Source organism: Solenopsis invicta, chromosome 4, assembly GCF_016802725.1.
Source record: "Solenopsis invicta isolate M01_SB chromosome 4, UNIL_Sinv_3.0, whole genome shotgun sequence".
Taxonomy (NCBI): Eukaryota; Metazoa; Arthropoda; class Insecta; order Hymenoptera; family Formicidae; genus Solenopsis; species Solenopsis invicta.
In genome coordinates, this window is record NC_052667.1 from 792,501 (window position 1) to 818,281 (window position 25,781).

The 25,781-nt window shown below is 43.5% G+C and overlaps 2 protein-coding genes across 4 annotated transcripts in view; one reads left to right on the forward strand and one right to left on the reverse strand.

Moving 5' to 3' along the window:
• LOC105195832 overlaps positions 1-25,781 on the reverse strand; it is a 109,955-nt gene that overhangs the window by 65,363 nt on the left and 18,811 nt on the right. The gene's annotated exons all lie outside the window — the stretch shown is intronic.
• Positions 1-25,781, forward strand: part of LOC105195790 (protein jagged-1) — a 99,468-nt gene that overhangs the window by 60,893 nt on the left and 12,794 nt on the right. For both annotated transcript variants that reach the window (XM_011161396.3, XM_011161395.3), the window contains 2 exons: positions 12,028-12,324; positions 24,327-24,618. In XM_011161396.3, coding sequence (XP_011159698.1) covers positions 12,028-12,324; positions 24,327-24,618 — 589 coding nt within the window. The remainder of the gene's footprint in view (positions 1-12,027; positions 12,325-24,326; positions 24,619-25,781) is intronic.

Sequence of the window (25,781 nt, forward strand, 5' to 3'; positions counted from 1 at the left end):
ATTTTCCCACCGAGTAATCGCCGTAAAGATATATAATATTTTTTAATTTGGTAATCATAAACTCTTTAGCTTGACTCTATACTTAATATTAAACTTAAACTTACATCAATTGTAAACTTGAAATAACAAAGTGAAATTTAAAAAATTCTGTAATATTTTACACAAAATTCTTTCTCTTTTTTTTTTCCCCCAAGAGACAACGCGCGCTAAAATAAAAATAATTATAACTTGTTCCTTTCGTAGCTAGCCCATCGTTTCGCCGTGGTATCTCGGGAAAGAGCCACAATCACGAGCGAAAATGATTAAATTATAAATATCAAATGTAAATTGCCGGGTTAAAGTATGATGCGTGTGTTCGCCAGCGAGGAGGCAAGCAAATCTACGCTTCCGTAACGATCGACAATTTCGGTTGAACCCGACGAATAATGGGAGCTTAGGAGCCGGAGCGTTGCCTCGCTCCGACCTGGAGTTACCGGGGGTCACCTCCTCTCCTGGCCCTCTCTCTTATAAACGACTTTCGAAGAACAGACCGCGGTAGAGAAGAGGGTTCGCAATCCGTTCGTTCGTCGTTCCCTCGATGATTTCGACCTAGTGCAATTAAGCCGCCGCCGCCGCCGCCGCCGTTGCTGCTGTTGCTGCCGCATTGTGTGCGCTGCTCTCTTTCAATTACAGTCCGAGCGGAATTACCGTTATAACGCGCGATGCCGAAAAAAGTTCCCCGAAGTCCGAAGAAGCGCATATCTCGTGTCTATAGATTTGTACCGGTGTGTGTCTCTCTGACCCTTCTGCGTGTTCCGTTAAAAAAAAAAAAAAAAAAAACATTATATTTGAAAGAATTTCTATGTCAAAATATCTCGCCTTTCGACTAAAAAATTAGTTAATTATTTAAAGTGTACAAGTAGTTTTTGAAAAAGATATTAATGAAAAAGCATTAACTGTTCCATTCCCGTGAATTTCATCACTCTATGATTCACCTACAGGAGATTCAAGCCGCGAAAAAAAATCCTCGAGAAAATATATGTGAACCTGAGAAAGGGAACTTAGCCTTCGCACGGTTGCGTTGTAATTTGCAAAGCGATTACTTCCGCGCAATTTCTTGTGCGATTCTCAAGACTTTCCACGTGCGCAGCTGACGCTTCCTTCAGCCACAGCGATCGATGAGCCTGCGATTGAGATCAACCCGGAAGTAGGCACATGATTTTTAGATGTATATGATAAAACGATTGTGCTCTATACTTATATCGTTACTGAAACATATGGCATATGAGAAATTATTCCTTTTAAAAATATTGTTATCTTTATAACCAGAGAATGTACTATTGAATTAATTAATCACAAACTAAATTAATTAATCTTAATTAATTTAATTTTACATTTTCAATGTTTGTTTTGCGTTTTTACGATTTTTTTATTTTAGCCTTCAGAGTTCTCCACCAAGTATTTTATTTTTTATTTTTATTCGACGTGAGTTGTGCGGCGCGCAATCGCGGTTAATCGAGCGCGATCAACTTCGAACCGACTGATTAAAGACAATTTCACGGGAAGCCGCGGCCTTGCGAATCGGAAGGTGTTGATGCGGCCTGACTAACGAATATCGAAGCACCACCACGAACGGGCGGATCGGCAGGCTAGCTTTCTCATCGCGATTTTTCGCGGCGGAGATTCCGCGACGACGCGGACGATCACCCGATAGAGAAAGAGAGACGCCGGTCTATTAAGCTTGAAATTGCACGAGGCCGACAATTATCGTAAACCCCCGTTATGGATTCCTGATGCTGAGATCGATCCGCATACGTCTGCATATATGCAGCGGGATGCATCCGAGATTCGTTTCGGTTCGACTTTTATCAGTCGCCGCCGCGATAATAATTCATTGCGTCTCCCATCATTGCAGCTTAATTAGCTGCTGAACATACCGTGGATTATTATTAACTCTCGTGTAATATCAGAAACGCGGTTTATTAAGTTGCACTATTCGATTTCAATTCCAACTGTTAAAGTGCATCTGCGATTATTTTCTATTCATAAACAATCAGTACTACTCCCCCCCCCTCTCTCTTTCTCTCTCTCTCTTTCTCTTTCTTGTCTTTGATATTCTCTACATTACATTATTGTACTTATGGACGATTCAGCCACTTTATGCTTCGTTCGACTTGACGATTACGTTATTATTACACACGCGAATACGCGTGTTACGTAATTGTGTGTTGTTACTCTCACTAACGTTTATTGAATTGTAATAATCTTGATTGATAATTCGAAAAGTAACTGTAATTGTAGCTACTCGTGAAAATGAGTACTTTTGCATTTCTCCTTATGTAACGTAGCATTATATAAAAAAAAAAATCTTTTCTCATTAGTTAATAAGTAACGATGATTATTAGCGCAACCGTAGAAAATAATTGATGGTTTTTAACAATGCGTCTCTAACTTTCTTAGTGTCTTCTGCAATTTCGATATAAAGTTTTCCATTGATATCTTAGAAAATTTGCCGTGAAATTATATTGCCGATCTTATCTCGCCAATGTGCGCTGTCGCAATTTTCTCAATAGCTTTTACAATCGTTTAGACAAAGTCGTAGGCTCGACAAGAAAGTTTGGTTTGACGTGAGCGGAGTATAATTAATCGAGCGTGATTGATTAAGTAGCCGATTGACTCGCGGAATCTCGAACACGATTATTTCGAACACAATCGCCTCGATCGCCCGCCTTAGTTCCGGCGTGCCTCGTTGGGATCCGAGTTTAGAAGAACTTGAAAGCGGTCAAACTGAGACCGTAATTACACGCTCGCGCGATTACGGGTCTCTTCGCACTGCGTCATCATTATTGCGCTGACGATATTTCGAGGCGCGGCTAATTAACGTAAGATCGTTAAATTCGATCTATCGCGGGGTCTTAATTAAAATCTGCGGTTACGCATTCGCCGCATAGACCGATGGCTCGACTTCTTCCGCGTGACAGACGCAAGATAAAGCTGAGCAAGACGTATATACGTCCTACGCTACTTGCGTTTTTTGCACGACGACGACGACGACGACGACGACGACGACAATCTGATCAGGACGAAAGCCAGCGCGCCTGTACCTTCTTCCGCTTTCGTCCTGAGAACCAAGGATCTTCTCGCACATCTCTCACCTCGATCCATCTTCTTCTTCTTCTTCTTCTTCTTCTCTCTCTCTCTCTCTCTTTTCTTTTTTATCTCTGTTACCATTCCGTTCCGCGTCCGATCAGCGTAGCCAATTATCAACGTCGGAAAGACGACGAGCAGGAATGCTCCTCGAAAGTGAAAACTCCGGTTAACTAGGAGAATGTGCGGCACAATTGGTAAGATTCGATGCTCTACAATTTATACTATGTGCAACAACGAAGAAAATAAGAAAGATTGATAATGGCGGAAAAAAACAGAAAAAAAAGAAATAAAAGATCAATCTCAAACTCGGCAAGAATTGAAAAAATGAGGAGCAAAGAGCGGGAGTACGGAAATAACGCGGAACGCGATGATAGCCGGGGTGTAAATAGGAAATCTTCTGCCCCTTCAGGGCAGAAGAAGCGCCTTCCGCGCGGATGAGAGCCGCCGGGCAAAGACGTGCGCGGTGGCCGAAGCTGGGCTCGAGGAAAAAGCCGTGGCGGCACGGCGCGGAGAATGAAGGGCAGGCCGGGAAGAGATGAAAACAGAGAGAGAGAGAGAGAGAGAGAGAGAGAGAGAGAGCGGGCGCACAGCAGCCGAAGCGGAGCCGGGGCCGGGTTAAAGCGAAGCGTTTAGCCGGCGGTCACGCGAATCCCCTATAAAAATCAGCCCTGAGGCGAAGAAGAGGCGAGCAGCCTCGGCGAATGCTCGGCAGATAGACAGATAATGCGGTCCGGTGGCGTTGCCCCGCGTGGCGTGGCATGGCGTGGCGTGGCGTGGCGTGGCCTGGCGTGGCGTGGCGTGGCGCTGGGCCCAGCCGATGTGGTGTACCCTATGGACCACGGCGGCAGCGGCGGCGCACAGGTGCGTGCCTGCGAGTCCTTTTTCCCGTCCGTCGGTTCGTCAGTAGTGAGGGGGGCAACATCAGGTGGAGAAGCGGAGGCTGCCGAGCGAATCTACACGGAGAGCTTTTACGAGTTCGTGGAAACGAGTCGCGGATGCTCCTCACGAGTTTTGAAACGCGCCGAGCGTAATGGGCCACTCTGTGATACGACGGCACGATGGGAATTGCTTAAGTAGCACGTGACGATATGGATATTAATTCAGCTGGTTATTCCACCGAGTTTGTTCGCAGCTTCTTCGCGCTCGCAATTTATTTATCGATTCAATTTCTATTGTATGAGTACTCACATAGAAACTAAATCTTATCGCATTTAGAGACGACAAGAAAGGATCATGTTCCGACTGATGGCGGTTTGGGCGGTCGACTCGATATGATTACCGGGATGGTTGTCTTTTTCTCAAACATTGGCACGATTTCTTTTGATTGACGTAATCGAATTTTCTTGGTCGATCATCTCCGTTATTCGAGAACAGTGGATAAGAAGAAGGAACGGCAGAAAGAGTTTGTCAGTGCGGGAATTACGCGAATATCGCCTCCAGGAAAAAGACGTGTTTTTTTCTCTTTCTTCTGTGCTTCATTGGTCACCTCCAGTTTTCTTGTTCTCTATACCGACGACGACCGTGGACAAAAGAATGACGATTCGATGAACGTTGGCAGGTGTGACCGGTGAAACTCCGAGACAGCCCATTAACAGTTACTCCACTTCGCGTCGCGTTCTTTGAACAAGTGTCGCGTCGGTGGTTAAAAATGTATATCTTAATACCCTTTCATCTCTTCCGCGAAGATGCAGCTTCAACACGGTATGCTGTATTATCTTTACATACGAAACCAATAAAGCACTCAACTTATTATATATTATACCTAAATTATAATTGCTATACCGTACCAACGAGTCAAATCACTCGTTGGAATTATGTAGCACTTATCATTGAACGCGAGGAGTTCCTCTTTACATCTCATCTTAAATGCATAGTGCGTGTATTTTGCATGTTACATTTCACGTACGTGAATAGCACACGTGACAGAAATATGCGTCGCAAACGGTCGGCCGTTTAGAAGGATGACGCAGCGGGATTTATCGTTGGCAGTTTGTTTTATTCGGAAATTTCAATAATGAGATTATCTGAAATTCAAACGGGGACTCCGTACGATCGGCTCGTTGCTCATTTTCGTGTTCACTGAGCTCGAGCAACGTCGATTATGATTAAGTGCGCGCCTTAACGCTTAGTCGCCCCATCAACGGGCGACGTTTTTCCTTTTAATTTATTATCGCGTTTCGCCCTACTCGGCTTACCAGCGTAATCGTTCCACCTTGGCCACTGTCGCGAGTACTTACACAACGTGTAATCGAGAATAATCGCCCTCGTAATCTATAGTCCAGTGATTAGAGACTGCAGGCACCGCTTTCTTTTCGCTGTACGCGGATCAGCGCGACGGTCTTTTGTGTTAGTGCCTCGGGCAGTTCGGCTGATTGTTTTACACTTTCAATTCTTTACTGCGAAAAGCAACCGCAAAATAAAACCGGCAAGCCAGGACAAAACTCGATTTACAAAGTTACGGTTTCGTGCATTCAAGAGTGACGCTCGTAATAGCAGTTCTTGATCGAGTGTAAGCAAATAATCATAAATCTTGTTATGGTCGTTTGCTAATTAATTTTAAACTAAAAATGTTAAAGATACAAATCGTAGTAATTTTAGAATAACAAACTTTCCTGCAATTGCCAATTAATAAATATAGTACTCGTTTTAAACATTATGTAAAAAGGCACGAATTTCATGAAGAATGTCCGATTAAGTCGCATTTACTGACTTGGAATTAATTACGGACGACGCGAGAACAGATTTCCTCTTTGGAAAGGAAAGCGATATACGAAGCGATAATCACTCGATTGGAATAAGGTAATCGTTATTGAGATTTTATCGAACGCCATACACACACTTATTAGTTAACAGAATGAAATCGATATATTTGTCTGTATTCAGGCAGACACCTTACGTAAAGGCGTGCAAACCACGAAACAGTCCCGACTCACACCTGTTCCCGCCGTTTCTCGGACCCACAATTCTTGCAGGCTACACAGGACAGGTAGAAGACGTTCAAACTGAGGAGACGTCGGCCGATCTCTCAGTTCAACCTTCGATCGAGTCTTAACGTCCTTCGTCTGGGATTAACAAGAGCTCATCGATAATGCCCTGTTGTTTTGTTGCATCGATAACAAGTTTCCACGACGATACATTCGTCAATCGCGTTCGATTGAGATTAAAAGCGTAAGGCGTACTACACATTCACATTCGCGAAAACTTGCGAGTTCTTTGGGTAAATCCCCTTGAACCTGCTGTAGGAGATCGAGGAGAACAATGGACAATAGTTTTATGGTTTTATAATTGTTTTAATCATTGGAGAAAATGTAAGACATGAAAACTTAATTCTGTCTGGCGGCGAAACGAGACCTACTTGTCTTATAATTATCGCAGAGACAAATATATTACTTGAATTTTATTGTTCGATCTTAAATGCACTCTTTACGACTAAATCAAATTATTGTCTCAGCCACCGAAGAATGACTCACTTCAAGGAATTATTAATTTTAGTACTTTTAATTTACTGAATGCCTAGCAAACTTTACTCGATCAGGTGATGCGTCTGAACGATTTCAAAGCCATCGACATATAATTAAGCAGGCACCCAAGACATTTTTCTATTTTATTCAATAACATCTGAGGATACACGTCGCATCGAGGAATATCTCGAATAAAATCCGATCTTTAATAAGCTTGAAAGAAATATTCAATCAGGCTCAGATGTTTCGATTCGAATCTGTCTTATCCACCCAACCAATGCAATGATAAAGGGAGAAAGTAGCGGGGGTTCGTGAAACTTCCCACGCAAAGTAAGACTTTTTAATTATTTCGGTAATTTGTGGCCAGGTTAAAGGTAGTCTGGTGGGCTTGCCATGGGGCCGGCGAGTGGGTAGCAAATAATATTAAGTATAGGTCTCCCTATCTCTCGCGGAGAGGATGAAGAGAGAGATATATGGACCGTAGGGGCATGGCCTAAGCCCGTAGTATTGGGGCAACACACGAGTTTGTAAAACGCGAGCGAGCATGCAAGTGTGCGAGATACACGGAGCGGAGCGCAGAAACGAGATGTGCAATACGGGACCAACACGAATACGCACACGCACGCCAAAACGATTTGTCCGTGCAGATCCTACGGTGTAAAATTAAATGGTGTTCGGTAGGTCTATTTCACTCGGGCAGGTAGCGGCCACCGGTAATTACTACCTACGACTTGGGAGCTCAGAAATAAAATGAAAGGCCTAGACAATTTTTGAAACCGAAATCGCGTCAGTCGCTGTTGCTGTTGTTGTTGTTGCTGCTGCTTGCTTTTATTTTTTCTCTTGTTAATTCTCTTCCTTTCTCTCTCTCTCTCTCTCTCTCTCTCTCTCTCTCTCTCTCGCTTTTATTCTTGTCCTTTCCTTCTGCAATTCAGAATGATCAATCACATCATTTAATTCGCGATGATCACCGAGATAAAAAAAAAGTGCAATTTCCACTGCTTTATTAACGTATAGAGTATGAAGTTTATGTAATCAATTTTAGAAAATTATTATGCCGCGCCCTGACGTACGCGATTCTTTTTTCTCCATTTAGGTGCATCGATTACTTGGTATCATTTATTGCAAGTAATTTAAGGGAACGTTGAGGTACTTGGCTAATTTAATTAATTTAAATGGAAATTTTTCGGAGATGCGTTTTCCAATTAGTGTTAGCATTTAATGATAAGATACCGAGTATCTTATATGTAATTTTATCGATGCGTCCCACTGCGTTGTCAGACGGTAGCAGACTCGCAATTAAGATATTAAAAGAACACTTCTCTTATGTAGATTTACATAATCGTAGCTGAGTATAATTACGTATTTACATAATTATATATGTACTGTGCGCGTTTACGCCGTGCTAATGAGATCAGCGATAACAATCGATTTGTACAACCTATATTTATCCACTACTTTCTATATTTATCCACTTTTTAAACGTGTTTATTTTCGAGTTAAGTGCAAAATTACAATTACGAAAAGGTATGCATCAGATTCTAGAACTTATCTTTTCGTATAATATTCTCAATTAATTCAAAGTGCCAATAGTACCATTGTAAGATTTTTTTTCCAAAAAGACTTGGACAAAAAAATATTACTTAAATAAAAATGTCACTTCTTTATTATTTAGCGACGAAAAATCACAATGAAAAAAATCACAAATTCGTAAGAAAAAGTGTGAAAATGTATTAAGTAGACTTTTGGAAAACGGCAGTTGATTTTCGCGGTTTACATCAGCAAATGAGTTTCCTCAGAAGGAGGCAAGAACAAAGGAAGGAGGAAGATGTACTTGAAGAGGACACGGTAGAGTCGTTTCTCAGTATGCGTTCCGCGAGCGTTTTTTTTCGGCCAGTCGGGCGAATTATTCGTACTTGGTGAGTTCCACGAGAGTGTATATAAAAGTAGGCGCACTGAGGTATGGCTCGCTGCACCTTGGCTATGCGGAAAGGAAAGGCTCTTCTTTCTCGACGAACGCCGACCGACCGACCGACCGACCGCCGCGCGAGCAAGCGCGCGCACATACGCACGCATACACAACTCATGCTCGTACAACTCGCTACCACATATACTGCCGTGACTGTCATTCTGCTCGTCTCTTATATACGTATACATATACCTACATACGACTAATGCAACAGGTTACCAAGGTGTGCACACGCTGATAGCAACGGTACACACTCGCGACGAGAATAAAATGCCCCTAAAATATTGTTTCGTCGGATGATGAAATTTGACTAGAAATTTAACTTAATTGTTTTCGGAACTTATTGTTAGAACCGCCAGATTCTGTTCATCGTTGAGAGACTTAAATTTTACAAGAAAAGACTTTTCAGTAGCGTCTTCTTTGATATTTCGAAGGTAAGAACATTGTGTATAAATTAACAATTTTATATTTTAATGTAAATCGTGAAAACCAGTTTGGGCAATAGAGTTATTACAATGTACGTATAATATATGGTTAGAAAGGGATGAACTTTCAACCTAATAACCGCGAAAGCGAGCGTCGCTGCAAAAGACAAAAGAAATAATCGCTCCGCAGATGGAAGGTGTGGTATCGGAATAGGAAAGCGATCGTTAATATCAGTTGTCCACTTTTATTACACCTCAACAACCCAAGGAACTTTAATTATCGTTGGGTGGCGGTTAACATCGACGATGTGAGAAAGTACTGGGCTAAAGGTTTCGAATAAAATCGTAGGAAGAAATTAGTGTAGGGTCTTCGATATATACTACGTTGTATAATATGATCATATGACTTGTACATTTTTCATACAATCTTACGTACCTAATATTCACATCACTAACGTTGCATTATTTTACAAGAAAAATGCAAACGCTGTCAAAATATAATCAGGAAAGTCTTTTGCGTTACGTTCTTTTTTTCAATTCGAAATTTCATCGGACATTCTGGTCGCGTTCACGAGCGATTTTCTTGAGCATCTCCCGGTCGATGGTCCGTAAGCGCCCATCCGCGACTCCGTCGGGGAGGCTCTTCCGCGTCGGCTAACTTAAAGCATCTCCAGCTTGCTCGTCGTCCGACAATTTCTCGTCGGCACGTGAGCGGACTGTGCAAAGTTTGCGAAGCGCGCGTTTGCAAACGCTCGCGCGCGCGTTCTCTCGCTAGCCAGAGAGAGAGAGAGAGAGAGAGAGCTCTATCGCTGGACCGCACGGAGGCAGGAGGTTACCGGCGAAGCCGAGAGAGCCTCCAGAATAAGTATGCTCGGCTAATAAAACGCGTACGCGCGCGTCGTTACACACAGCGTTCGCTTTCCAAACAAACGCGCGGCTCTCGTCACCGCGCGCACTCGGAAACTCGTACGACGGGATTTATCGCCGTACGGACGTCCGTCGTCATAAACGAGAATCGCGACGACGACGACGACGTCTGACGTTGCCTGACGACATGACACGACGGATCGAAGAGAAAGAGAGAAGCTCCGAGCTTCATTTTCCGACATACAAAAAGCACCGAGTGATGTTAATAAATGCTATATGATGCTGCGAGAATAGTTATTACTATTGCCGAATGGGTCGGGTTAACGCGAAGATAAATCGCGATACTATTTTTACGGCGATGGAATCGCATACACGCGAAATCGTCTTCGCGAGCAACAGCTTGATCGTAAAGCACAAAACGTTCATTTGAAAGTTATTGAAACGAGCCTCCGCCCGTGCATTCCACCGTGAGCGACATGATACACGGTGGAACAGATTGCTTCGCAAATTGCAATATTTTGAATAGCCTCTAAATAGATACGACTCAACTATTGTTGAAGTACTGAATTTGAACGATATTTTAGTAGCTAATTCACTTTTTTTTTAACGATTTCTCCCAATTGCTCCAAGTGTACATTACTATGCATATTGTGCGAGTCAAAGGCACAAAATTACGCGGCTTGGGCGAATTTCTATACGTCGTGTGTGCGTATTGTGCGAAGCGCACAAAAGATCTAATTCATTACGAATTCCATTGTGTTATCGCTCTCTTCGCTCCTCCGCCTTTTTTGAATCACTCGATTATCGTCACGCGGACGATCGCCAAGTGGTTTGCTTTTCAATTATTCTTTGATTTATCCTCGACGTCTCCCGAACCGGAGCCGCGAGAGCTCAGCGGTCTGCTGTGCCGACCCGTTAAAATGTCACTCGCGAGACGAACTTATATAACGTAGAGGGAAACGCGTTATGGAAAGCAAAGGCCAGCAGACGATCCTTTGCGCTTTCTACCTTCGATCTTACTCTTACGATAATTACGTGTGTCATGTATACGTATACACACGCGCACGAACACGTGCATGTACCATGTCGAACATATCCTATACACGCGCTCGCGATGTACAATGCAAGTCTCTATACTCCTACTCACAGTTAGCGCTTCAAATGAATTAAACTATAACAAAATTGCTTTCTCGAGAAAGTAGATTTGTATGAGTTGTATATAGTTATCGTGTTAGTTTCTAAAAGTATTCTTAATCGATTCGAAATAATTGGACGACACAGTATCATAAAATAAAAGGGGAGAGATTAAAATAGGACAAACTATGAGAAAGATATATTCAATTTTTATTTGTGTGTCTTGATATGCGCTTTCATACCATTTACCATTCGAATTACTATATATTAAACTGTTTGCATGTCGTTATCTGAATTTGCGTATAAGGAACTCAGATTCGCAACAGTGAGGAAAAAGTAATCATTCACATATACTTATATGTAGAATGTATGATGAATATCGCGCGTAACGGCACGCAGTATCGCGGCGAGCTCGAAAATTGCCCGGCCGTGATTGCAGTTTCGAAACTGCTCGATTTCTTTTCCGAGATTGGCCCGAAGCTGCTGCTGCTGCATTCGGTGCACTCGCCTGAGGCCTCTCTCTCCCTCTCTCTTTCTCCTGACTTGTGAGATGCTAACACGAGATTTCCGTTTCCACGATACGCAATAATGGACAGTAACCCGAGGCCTTTTCAGATTCCCGCGCGTGATGTAAAAGCGGCTTACCAAATTTACGAAAAAGTCTTTCATAATACTAGAAGGAAGAGGAGGAGAGGGGGGAGGGCTCCTCATTTCTTCCCCTCTCTCGCTTATCGTTCATTTTCTCTAAATTCACGGTTTACGAAGCAAACTTGTAACAAGTAATGCTACACTCAACGAGTCTTTACGCAACTTTATACATGTATGTATAGCATCTAAGCATGAATTATTTCATCTGACAAAAGTTCTTTAATACTAGACAGAGCGTTTTCTTCTTTTTTTTAGACATTAGACATTCAACGTAATATAATTGAATGACGATTATTAATATTTAAAATTAAAGAAATTTAATATATTAAGAATGAATATTAGATATAATATAAAGTTTTAGAATTAATTGTAAAGACGTTTCTATTTACTGCTACAGGCGATAACCGCGAGCGGATACTTCGAAGTGCAGATCCTCTCGCTGACGAACAACAGAGGCACCCTGGTGGACGGTAGATGTTGCGGCGGGGGAGGCGGGGGCGGAAAAGGAGAATTTCCACCCTGCCCGACTTCCTGCTCGACGGCCTTCTGGCTCTGTCTCAAGGAGTACCAGTCGAACGTTACCGCCATCGGCTCCTGTAGCTTCGGCAACGTATCTAGTCACGCCCTCGGCCCGAACACTTTCACCCTCACCGACCCCGTCACTCTACAACTCCACTTCACTTTCCGATGGACCGTGAGTAGTTACTTATATCAGCAATAATTGTTATACGCGTTTTTCCCTAATTGCGATATAAATACTGCACGATATCATGTTAAAAGAATTTCGCCAACATTGCCATTTTTGACGTTCGCTAATAACGTTTGCTGAGAATTCAGGCGTTTAATGCTAAATACGCGTCGAGAGGATGGAGAAAAGGCATCCGGATCCCGAGTCGGACGATCCGAGAGTCGCTCGAGTGCCAAAACACGCGCAGCATCATCTAATATCCGTGAGAACGCGAACGTCGCTCGGCTGAAAATCTCAACCGGTCACCGTTACACCGCGTACATACGAGGCGCGACGAGGCTTTAATTCGATGTCCCGCGATTAATGACGCTGACCGGTGTATATATACGGGACCGTAATTTTGTTTGGTCACCGGCACAATGACGTCGCGCCGAAAGACGAACGAGCGAGAGGATGAAGTCGTAACGAGGGGACGACACATTCGGGCTTACGAATCGGCCGCTACAGATCATTTATCATCGACGCCGTGACACGACGCCGACGGAAGAGAACGGCGCGGCGGCGGCGGCGGCGTCTCATTAGCGACGCCGCCCCCGGGGCTGGGGACCGGAGGCCGACACTATATGTGTGGGTATACCGACTACCTTCGTTTCTTATTCGAGCTCCCATTCTCGAAATCGCCGAAAGCTTGCCGAGTGTGAACGGCGAATGGCGCCATTCTTTCGCAACGTATATAAGGCTAACGACCAACAGCGAGTAAGAGTCGTGCGTTTATTACTCGCCACTCGGATGAATCGCCAATTTCTAGTCCCGATTTCCTTTGTCTACACACGGTGGTGAACCGAGGTGGTAGCGAGGAGGCGCGAGAGAGTTATCGAATCCACGCGAGGGATTTCCGGTCCGCTGGTCTCCCATCCGCGCGCGAGTCCGTTGCGTAGAATTCCAGTTTGGTTCCAGTCGCTTGGCAACTCCTCATCGTCAGTTCCTTCATCTCTCCCGCTGCGTTTCTCCTTCTCACCATGCTCTCGCGGTGAACTCTCGTGGCAAAATTTTTACGATCCTTCACTCACGCTGAATTTACCTTGCCGCTTTTTCTACAGTTATGAATCAATTCGTTCGACCGTAAACAGCCGGCGGTTTTATATGCGAATTTGCTATTCTTTAAAATCACCAATTTTCCGTGAGGTGTCACGCTAATTCCAACTCATTTATCACAATTTTTTTGCGAAATATAACAATTGTCTCGTATTTAAAAGGTAATGAAAGAAAACGTAGAGGCTGCGCATTTCAAAAAAATAACATTTAAAAAGATATACTCGCTTACTATTATGAAAATTTTATTATTAAACGTTCTATCTATGAAACGGTTGTGATACGTTATCGCGCAGTGCACCGGAAAAATTCCATCCTTGGCAGAAGCCGGGAGAGTCTTGTCGGTACCCAATTAGTAGCGCACCACCTACGACCAGACCGCCGCTGCTGCCGCCGCTGCCGCCGCCGCGCCGTCATCTTCTAACGTAATTACGGCATAATGTACGAGCGATTTCGAGGATGCCCAAACAGTCCTCTCAAGAGACTGGTTGGAGTGCGCAAGCAGGCGTGCCCTCGTGAGCCGGGTATACTCACAGGACCGTCGAGAGTGCCTCCTTCAAACGACGATGGGTTCGGTGGGTGCCTGACGAGTCCTGAAGGGCATCGCATTTGAAAAAACGCACCCGTGTTCCTACCTATACGCCTTCGCCTCGCCTCGCCTCGCCTCGCTTCGTCTCGTCGCGTCGTGGGTAGGTTGTTTGAAGAGCGTCAGTCTTTCTGTTTATATATTTCATAACTCGCTCGCGGGTATCTTCCGACGAGAGGACCCATCGCGCGACAAAGGGACTCTACGAGGCCCCGTTTTTTCTGTTTTTTCTCTCCTTTCTCTTCCTCTCTTGTCGAAGAACCGCCGCACCGCGCCGCGCGAGTGGTACAAACAAAAATCTTTAAATTGCTTTTCTTTCGTGAAGGATTCTTTCTCCTGTTTTTAACGCGTTACCTTCAATCGTTTAGCGCTTCGCTGGTCTAATTCAATTATGGTGTTGCTGCTCTGTGGTAAAAAAAAAAAAAAATTATAGAAAGTATATACAGGTGCGCGAGAATGTGGGCATATTTGCGTATAACGAAATGCGTCGAAATAAGGGGACAGGAGAGGAATAAGAGGCGCGGAGATAAAAGCCCGGATGCCTCGGTATCTTGCATACTCACATCGTGTAATAGCTATAGAACGGTTTTCACGTACCCTTCATGGAAAACGGTAAACTGCCTGACTTTCATCGTCCTTCCACGGATAATGCCGTCATTATCGTCTCCGCTGATTGAATACGGTATATATAATCTCGTCCTCTCGACTTGTACCGAGAGACGAGAGTGAGCGGCAAGCACTCTCGCGCAGACTACCGAATGCCACCTGTGCTTAGCAAGGCTGGTTTCAAAGAGTATCCGAGAGTCCCCTTCTCGCTAATATAAATCTTGCGATTTTCATCAATGCTAAGCAAGCCACTGATGCCTCGCGATCGCGCGTTTATGCCAAGATTTTCAATCTAAATCTATCGTTCGCGATTTCTCGCTCGAAAAACGGAAAAATAATTTAAGAACGATTTCTCCACTTTGCGCGAATAATCAGTCGCGCGTACGTGCGAACATTGCGATTAGAATTTGGAGTTTCGTATACGCGAAACTCATCACGATAAAATAATTGGATCGTTGAATGTAATACATGAAGAAACGTATTATAAAGTTAGGCAGTTACCGACGGTCTTAGATACCAAGCATCCATCTATATACGTTTAACTTTTGGTAAGAATATCGCTGGCAATCGCAGAGTTTTCTAATAACGACCTATTTTACACGGACGTGATGTGGTCACGTTAGTAACGTCAAACATTGCAACCATCGTCGTCATCGACGACTTTCCCTGCTCCTAATTTCAATACCGATGTAAGGAATACGAGATGGAATAAGCGTTTCTCTCTCTCTCTCTCTCTCTCTCTCTCTCTCTCGCCTATCTTCGGCAGTCGCATAATAGTACGGGAAGCGATCGGCGAGATGAGAGTATACGGCCAAGCTTTTGCACAATCCACCTCGGAGCTATATGCATCTTCGAACCGAGTGTGTTCCGTGTCTCCTTTCTCCAACTACGCATCTCCTTCTCGTGACTCGATCTCTCCTTCTCTCTCTGTGTTCTCCGCAATCTTACACACAAATCGTTCTTCCATCTTCCATCCACTCCCCTCGACTTATCCTCGTTCGTTCTCGATAATTTCTCCTTGTCGTCCGACCGTTGCCAATGCGACTCTATGAACTCGACTATACGATTCACATGCGACGGTGCGCGTATATCCGCGCCTTTTGTATGCACCGGCACGCATGACTGGCCGGTGTGTTAAATGCATTGGAACACATACAGACCCTCGCGTACAATGTCTCCAATCTGGGCGCCACTATGAATGGTAGAACGTCACGAGACGCCGCTAGGTCCACGTGGACGCTGCAGAATTATTCTTCGACAATAACGCGCTAATTATTTCTAATTATTTAAATAGTTTTTCGATTTTTTCGTCATTTTAATTGCATGATTAATTGGTGCAGGAAAGCTAGTCGAAAATTTTTAACATGCAATAATCATTTCAACTATGAAAGATTTTGGCTAAAAAACAGAGTCTTTAATTATTGAAATTATTTTATAAGTGTGCTACAAAAGAGAATGTGTCTCTCTCCAGATTGGAAACCGTGTCCGTGGCACGTTTAATCTCCTTTCCCCGGGCACGTGATTAATTCCGACAATCGTAGTTTCGATAATGGACGTATAATGATAAACGATGTTCGACCGTGCGGCATTCATCACGTAAGAGGCGGCTGCGGCGCGGCGGTCGGCAGCGGGAATGGAGAGGAACGAAAATGAAGGAGCCCGTTCGAAGACGCGTCGCGGAACGCCACGGGGATCGAACGACGTGAGTCAGAGGCTCAACAGGTGTATACATCGGCGTCTCAAAAACGAACCTCACAGCCTTATAAGCATTTTCCATTCTCGCCGATATCTTCGTTGTCTTCTCCCTCTCCCCCATATATCTTTCAATCTATCGCGTGTCCTAAAATTACGAGCACAATCTAGAATCGATTCTCTCTTATCTCGTTCTTCATTTTTAGTTAAAAACCCTAAACGTATCTATATCTAAAACTAATCTTTCTAAATATAGGTTTCTTCTAAGCCTACTTAAATGTAGTAAGTGTTCAAGTTACGTATCTGCTATTTTCGTGTCTGTAATATCGAAAGTTGTAAATAAGTTGTACTAGTTATTAAACATAATGATATAATGACAATGATCTCTTCTTTATAAGGAGAGTACTTTGAACATTTTATTTTGTTTAATGCTACTCGCGGAATCTCCGACTGCAGGATGCAATCGCTGCTGATCGCACCGCATGCACTTAATAGCGTCATGAATAAATTGCGCTAAGCCCGTGAGCGGCACCTACGGTTGTTCAAATATATTAGCGCCGTTAATACGCGACACTAACGCGAATAATGAATAACGTTCGCGGGATTTACATCGCGCGGCCGTTCGCGTCGCGCATCCCTGCGCGTCGCCGAGCCTTTTTCTAATCGCACGTAAATTGCACCATTTCGAATGCGGAAGCGCAAGCGATTTGTCAAAACTTCCGTGCAAACCGGTCTTCAGGGGAAGAGACCAGCGCGGCATGGCAGCGCGGCGGCGACGGCGATCCGAAATTGCTCTCTTTGCGATCCTTGCCCCCCGATCGCCCGCGGGGGTTACAATCACGGCCAGCCGCGCATCGGGTCCCGCCATCGAGATTTACGTTCGCGCGAATTAAAGATTTCCTGATTGCCAGTTCCCGAGACTGATCGGTTCCTGGCGAAGACAATTTCTCTCGACGAAAATCAGCATTGCGGCGACACAACGCATACACTCCCATGTACATGCCGACATTAATCTTAATTCCATTAACGTAATAGCTATGCTGCCGATATAATGACCTGTACAATTTGTCATCGATTGTTGAGTAAGATATTTCCTCTGCCTGCATTGTTTCATCGTTATTAGACTTATTTTTACGATAAGTAAATGCGACGCTTTCTCATAAATTGCTTTCTCAAAATGATATCGGCGATGAGTGTTAGAGATTAAAAAAAAGGAGAAAATGTATTGCAAGATAAAATCTGTATAATAGTCCAATGAAACTCAATAACGTAAAATGATTAGAAAATGAGTTGATAAAAGAAATTGCTAGAATTAATTTAAAAATTGAATATAATATTATACAAATTTAACATACAATTATATATAATTAAACATTTGGTTTAAGTGTAAAAATTGTGAGAAAGACGAGAAAGTGTGGCGTTGGACGAAAATTATGAGGATAAGATACAAGGTGAAGCTTTTGTGAATTAATTATAGAAGAAATAGTTAAATATTAGCAATATTAAGTTATATTAAAGGAGGACGAAGGAGACGAAGAACATCCGACAGTCGCGCTATTTTTTTAATCACGAGAACGCACGATTTCCTCTTTAAGAGCATTGGCTCCCGGGCAGATCAACGGGTGCCCATTGAAACGGGATTCATCGCGCGGCGAGTTCACCGGGAACGCATAAATTGCACGTTCTTAATGCGGAAGCGCAGCCGATTTGTCGAAACTTCCGCGCGCGTGAACCGGTCCTCCTTGTTCTCTCACCGCTCCGAAATTGCTCTCTTTATGCGATCGCTCCGGGGATGGTTGCAATCACGATGTGTGCTCTCCCTCCCAAGATTTACATTCGATCGCGTTTATGGTATTGTATACGCTTTCGCACACACGTGTCGGCAATGGGCAGTGGGTGGACGTGTGCAAACACAAGCAGGTGTAGAATGCAACGGCGTGTTACACGAGAGGCGGGAGGGAATGAAAGGCAAGGAGGGTACATGAAAGAAAAAAATGTCGCCACGCTTTTTTGTCACTTGGACGATGCTTCTTCGCTTTGGAGTATCTCCGCGTCCACGGGGGGCTCGACGAGCGCGGAGGAAACGGCGAGGCGCGGCGGTGGGGCTCCGGGGCTCCGGGGCTCCAGGGTCCTCTCCTTTGGGCCGATCGTGTGTGAACCCGCTGCGCGAAGCGCATACCAAACTCGTTCCTCTCTCTTTTTCTCTGTCCTTGCTCTCTCCCTCTTCCTCCTTTCCCTCGAAAGGTTGTCGAGACCGTATGAACGTACGAACCACTGGCCGCACGCAGTGTCTCTCCGATTCGCCATTTTTTCCGAGAGTACTTTGATTTGTCATTTTTGCGTCAACTCTTGCACAAGATATTGTATACAACAAGATATTATATAATACAATATATACTTAATAAAAAAGTACATCCCTTCTACTATTGCGATAAGAAATGCACTTATTACACGACGAGCCTCGCCAATTCATCCATATCCTTTCGACGTAAGGCACATTCGATCGGACGATCGAGGCGAGTATTTAATGCAAGGCATAGCGCTCGTATTCTAGACTCGCGTTATATTATGCAGGTAACGCGCACCACTACCAGCACTACCAGCACGATCATCAGCATATCGCCATCCGCGATGTTTCCACTTTGGTTCCTCCGAGCGGGAAGAAGGCGCGCCGTGCACTTGGCCTTGTGCCCTCGCGGATAGTGGACGCTTCTCTTCTACGAGCACCTCTTCGTCCACGACGACGAAGACGACGACGACGGAGGATCCTCTTCCTCCTGTCGTCTCCTCCTCCTCCTCTCCTTCTCTCAGTCCTACCTTTTACACCGCTTTGCTCTTCCTCTCATTCTCGATCCTACAATCCCGCTCGAAGAGTCTTTCTGCAGTTCTGGGTACACCGCGAGATTTATTAGCCATCCGGCTAATTGGGAAGCGAGGACGGCCGCCGGGATTACAGAACGGAGATTTCCGTCGCCGAAGGGAATGCGCTACCGAGAGAGAGACGCAACGCGACCGGACGGAATCTCTGGCGAACGAACCAGAATCGCCAGCCGCAAAAGCGCCCATTGCGTTCCTCGGCGCGTCGCCACGTTTTTCAATTACGGCGCGACGCTCTATCTACCGCGTGTTCCGGCTTGGTCAATTAGCGAGATTGATTCTCCGCTGCGAGTCGAACACGTACGTGATTATCTTTCCGACCATTTTCTCGAGGACAATCTGCGTTACGTAATATTCCATAAAATAATATTAAAGAAAAAAATATTATAGCGAGTAGGAAAAATAATCTATTCTATTTAATGTATCAAATTGAATTTGTTAAAATATTTCTCTTAATTCTCAATGATTCTCTTGGCCTCGCGTTAGCGAGTTTCGTTCCATTCCAATCACTTTGGAATTCTAGAAATGAGGCGCTAACTTTTGAGAGATCGTTTTCTCTTGCGTCTCGCGTTATCGTGGCCGACTGTAAATCCCGTCGGAATCCCGAGGACGCGATTGCTCTTCGACACATGCGTGAGAACGCTCCGCGTCGCAAAATCGAACGCGACGACCGAGTGGCGGGAGGAGATCGCATGGGAAATCGAAGAGAGAACCCTTTGGTACCATCGTTCGATCGTATACGCTATACGCCGTCGTCTTTTGTACGCGTCCTCACGTACGGCTCGTTCGATCTTTTCCGCGAAACCTAAGACACGTCGCCTGACATAGAGAGAGGAGACTCGACGCACTCTATTCGGCGTACGTAAGTACCTATCTACCTGCTTGTCTACCAACGAATGCACACACGAGCGCGTATATGCGCGCGCGTATACGTAAGTCATAGGCCCGATAGACTGACGGACGAGGTAAGCAGGCGAGCAGGAGAGCAGGAGAGCAGGCAAGCAGGCAGGCAAACGGCCAGATAGCCTCGCAGCGGGATTCTACGTGCTTCACGTGTCCGCTCGCTTCCTTCGATCTCTTTAGGCTCGTCTCGAATCGCCTGAGACGCCGCGCCGCGCCGCGCCGCATGATGCTCTAATACTAATACACCGGACATGCAGATTGCACGAATTCCGGACCGACCCGAACCGCCATCAAGAGTTTGCTCATCAAAGCTCGAAAAATACGACGCGAGTAAAATTTGTATGGGCATTATTGCGAATCGTTCAAATCGTCAGATTCTAAAAGTATGTTTCTAAGTGCTTAACTATGTAACATACATAATATACAAATTTTCTCTCATATAAAGCAAAGCAATTAAAATTATAAAAACTAATATACGTTTCACACTCTTGAACCAATTAATGAAGATTTTACATTGATACAAATTAATAATCACTTTTGACTAGAGTGCCTTTTTCTACGTATAAAAATTATATTTTATAGGCTAAATTTTGTTTATTTTTTATTTAATCTGTGAAATATATTCAGACAGCCAAGTTTTAGCCAGGTTTTAGAAACCTTGCCAATATGAAACCCACCATGGTCTCACAGGAAACTAATTAATTGGCTATTGCGAGGAAATAGACGTGCATCGACTTCTCCAAGAATACCGTTCGACTTAATTAATTTCCTACGCCTACACAAGTTGATGCGGCGATTCCTTCCACGTCGCTCGAGAAGATAGTGGAATCGTGCCAGCAATTTCCAATATTGAGGGGTTTCGTTTTCTCGATATCGTACCCTGTGTCTGATTGACATAAATTGTCTTTCCAATTTGTTTCGTGTATTTTGTGAGAAAGAAAAATTATCAGATGCATCCATACGGGATGATCATAACGAATTCCTACTCGCGATGTTTTATGCGTTTCGGCGTGTTTACCCGCTCTGACACGCATTCAAATAATGGTTTATGCGTGTATCCCGCGTCGCACAATTTGAGAAACAGGATAATTCATGTTACGTACTGGACGTCCGTGGAATACGAGATGACGCATACGACCGCGAAGCAGCACGTATGCACATCCCACGCTCCTCTTTCTTCCGCATTATATTTATTATATTTTCTTAACGTCGAGATAATCGTACACGATAAAATTGATAATTGCTATTTTTAATGACCATTAAATATGTATAATTTGATTTTTCACTCGCAATGACTATTATTTTATCGTTCCATTTACTGGGCAGTCTTAATTTTTTTACCTTATATTACGATTGATTTCGTTCGTTTCTTACTCCGCTATCTGGCATATATTTTTCGGCGTTTTGAGCAAGATTTGATTCGATCAGCTACTTTGGTTAGATCATTAGCCGTGAGTCGTTCGTCGAAGATGCATCCGCCCGACTAGCTAGTTGGCTTTCAATTTTCCCCTCGGTATTTAATGGTGAAAGGGGAAATTCGTCAGGTATGCGTGGTTATAAAGCTACGAGTGTGGAGTAGCGAAACGCCCACGTGAATTCCTAGGTCCACGATCGTACCATCTTGGCGGCTCTTGATTCTCCTCTCTTGGCGCATCGCACCAAGAGAGTTCGTTTCTTTGTTTTTTAGGACCGCTTCGATAATTATTCCGAGCAGGTACAGCAAAGATTTCAAGTTCATTTTACATAATATGCAAATAGTCAAAAACGGAAAACCATGTTTCACTCGTGGCTACTATTCCCAAGTCTTTGTAAAGGATTTTCATAGTTGAAGTAAACATTTCGAGCATGTGACTAAAATTGAAATAAATATAATTTTACTTATATATTTCAATTTTTCATGCTCTTTTCCAACACATTAACGAGACAAATTAGTAAGATTTACGTGACCCGTAATGACCCACGATACTTATCGTACCGGTTGAAAACTTATCGAGCCCGAAAAATCTGACACGATATTAGACACTTCCTCCGACCTTAACCTTAAACCATTTACGTCTCAATTGCGACCAACTCGTTGTGAAGGAATAAGAGCGGCCCGACAAAGGAAGCGTCACGACGTTTGAGCACAAAGAAACGTCCTTTTCACGGGGAAGCGGGCGCGACGGCCGGTCGACCGGCCGCATTAGAATATATATACGAGGTGTAAAAAAAAAAAGGCGAGCACGAAAGTCGCGGGCGTGGGAAAGCCGGCCCTCGAGCGAGCCACCAATTAACACCAATTAGCGCTCATCTGCTCTAGGTACTGCCAGCGAGCGGAGCTGACTTTACGTTTAGCGCGAGACGTCTGACTCGCCACGGATTGGCCACAACATGCTCTTTGTACTGCAAAGATTGCATCATCGAGCATATTGCCTCGTCAAAATAAAAAGAAAGATACTGGACGTTCATTATTCCCTTTTGATAGATTAAACGCTTATAAGTTTAATGAAATTTTCCAAATCTTTTGATAAGCGAAACTTTTGAAAGTTAACTCGCGCGAATCGATTGTACGATGTATAACAATTTCGATCGCCGAAAAAGATTCATAAGTTTGCGAATTAATAATTAAATCACTAATGTATGATGTTAAAAGTAGAACAAGACTCAGCTGATAGGAAATAATTTGACACTCGCGCAAGAAATGGATCATTCGCTAATGGAAACTGAGACTGCAATTCACATTATTTCAAGTTCCTCTTATTTTAGAATCGTAAACTGTCCATGACAATTAAATAAATGTGTTTACAAAATTAAAATAAAAAAAATATATATTTCATAAATGAAAAAAATATATAGTATAATATTGTTAATATAATATAAATTTTGAAATACGTGTGCAGGTCACGTACAGTCTTCGCGTTTTATTATTTTGCAAATATCGAAGTGGAGAGACTTGAAAGTTGCCTTCATTGTCTAATTTCCGAGGATCGTCAAGTTCATTATACCGATGCAGGCGCGTCTGTGAACGTGCGCGCGCGCTCGAGACGCCAATGCGCGCTGATCTTTTTTTCGCCGAGACCGGTTCCATCAGAGGAACACTTCCAGCTTTCTACCATCGCCGCGGCGGCTCGACTCCTGTGTAACCCCATCGGGTGCCAGCACGAAGAAGCGGCGGACAGTCGCGTCTTCCGCGCGCGGCAGCACGATTCGAATTTATTTATTGCATTAGTCGGCCGTCGCTCACTCACGGCCCTTGATTGGTGGTACCAATCGGGTTCCCCTTTGCGAACGACGCAACATGATGGCGGAGATAAGCCGACTGTATAAAGGACGAAACTGTCATGTCGATACTCGTGCAAACGTGCGTTGTAATTATCCTGATTAACGGCGATTCTCTCAGTTTTGCACTATCATGTAGGCATTATCAATGTATCGATAATCATTACAACAAGGCTTACGGTAATATCCAAGTCCTCTACCCACGATGCCTTATGTATGCCGTTGAGTTTATCCACACAAGTATAATGTCGCCATAGTGTGTAAATCATACTATCGTATAATTTAAGAAACAAGGCAATTTATATAATATAATACACTTTGACGGTGTGGTGGAACAGGAGACGACACGCTTCATCTTGTTTCATTATCAGATTTACATTACAATTTACGGAATCAATATACCGCGCGCCGTATCAATTATACACCGGAAGTTGTTTTCCACCGCATAGTTTCGCACGACGAATGCGCTTTCGCGTAACTCTCGGTTACATAAGCTCGAGTCCTGAAATTGGTAACCCTACACTATCATATAATTTAAACCGCCCTCAGAGGTCAGCAGACGCTGTATAAATTTGCAAAAGCACTAGGCTCCGAAGGTCCCACTTATTAGAGCCATGCTTGGCGAGGAATTATTCAAGCTGGGCAAGGGTTAATTGCTGCCTTCATCAAACCACCTCCCTTCCTCTTTCAAATGAGCCCTTGTCGTCCGTGACATCACCGTTCTGTATTTAATCCGACTTTGTTGCGTCACAGCAGTGCTGGCTCGTAGATGGTAATCCGAATAGATTCGTCCAAATATCAAGCGCGATCTCAATCATAATATGTGTATTTTTATTAAGATTCGATCAAATAATTATTTTATGTAAAAAGTAAATATTTCTACAATTAAAAAATTTTAGGTTTCAAGAGCAACGAAACAGTTTTTAATCCGAGTGTTTTCTGTCGTTTTCTATCTAACTTTTGTGAAAGATGATTTTAATATTTTCTGTTGCAGAGGCAATTCACGCTGATCCTGCAAGCGAGGGACGAGTTGAGCGCCGGCGTGATCGAAGAAGCGAGTTACAGCGGCATTGTCTTACCAGGACCCACGTGGCACACTCTCAATCATCAAGGAAGAAACGCTCATTTGGCGTATCGGGTGCGAGTCCAGTGCGCCGATCATTACTACAATGCAACCTGTACCAAATTTTGCCGACCTAGAAACGACATTTTCGGCCATTACACCTGCGATGAGAATGGGGACAAAGTGTGCATACAGGGATGGAAAGGTGTCGACTGTGAGACAGGTGAGTTTAAGTTTGGTCGACAACCAACGATTACTCTGGATCGCTATTGCACGTTACCTTATCTAAAATATACTTAATTACGACTCTCTACATTTTTGGGAAAAATAATTTGTTTCGATAAATTGATTGACTATATTTTTTATCGTCTTCAAATGATAATTCTTCTCATTTTTTTTTTTAATCGTACAGGAATGCTCTGCAAAAAAGAAAAGCAAAGAATTCCTTTAACATATTTCAGTATTAGCACCTCAGGTGTGCATCGACTTTAGAATGAATTATTACTGATTAATCCCGCGTTTACCGCGCGCATAACCACGTATTACCATGCGCATTATTAATTATACCGGACACGGTATAAGGTATAGGCAAAAAGTGTCTACGTGTGTTTGTATTTCTTGACCCTTCTCTGAATCCTTTCATGGAAAATATGTTTCGCAAATAAATTACTTTTATCAAAGTATTATGTAAAATTTTATCGCATTATATTTGATTTTTAATTCATTGCATTTTGATTTCGTAACACGCAATAGCGTTCAGTTTTCTTGATCGCGCAAAAGGAATGTGCGCTTTATATAAAGTTAAAAAAAACTTGCTTAATTAACGGAATCATAGAATTTTCTTATCCAGCAAAACTTGTTCGTAATAGATACAAAGATACATCGCAAAGAAATACATACACCGTATTCTCGCTTGTCATTGTTATCATCTCGTTGTGCATAAAGGTATCTTCGGCGATATCGATGGCGCGGCGTACGCGGCTCAGGTTGATTTTTTGCCTTCTGCCGTGCGCCGCCAGGGCAATAATTAATCGTTCATTGGAGCGTGAAATCTCGCGATAGGGCTTACCGCTTATGGGTGTCGTTTAACTCGACTTCTCATACACGCGCATGCATCTCTCATGCAACCTAACGAGGCTTGCAATTCGATTACAGGCCTTGAATATAATTATCATATTAATAATCAAGCTATATTGCGTGAATTTGATAGTTTTCAAAAAAAGTTCAATCTTCATCTGAGAACGCTATCTTGCATCTGCTTTTGTGTGTGAGAAATTCGTAAGTAATAATTGAGATGAACAATATTATTAATAATAAACTTGATGCTTTATCATGTCGATGTTAAAATATAGCGTAAGTTTTTTGTCTTGAAAACTATTTATTGAG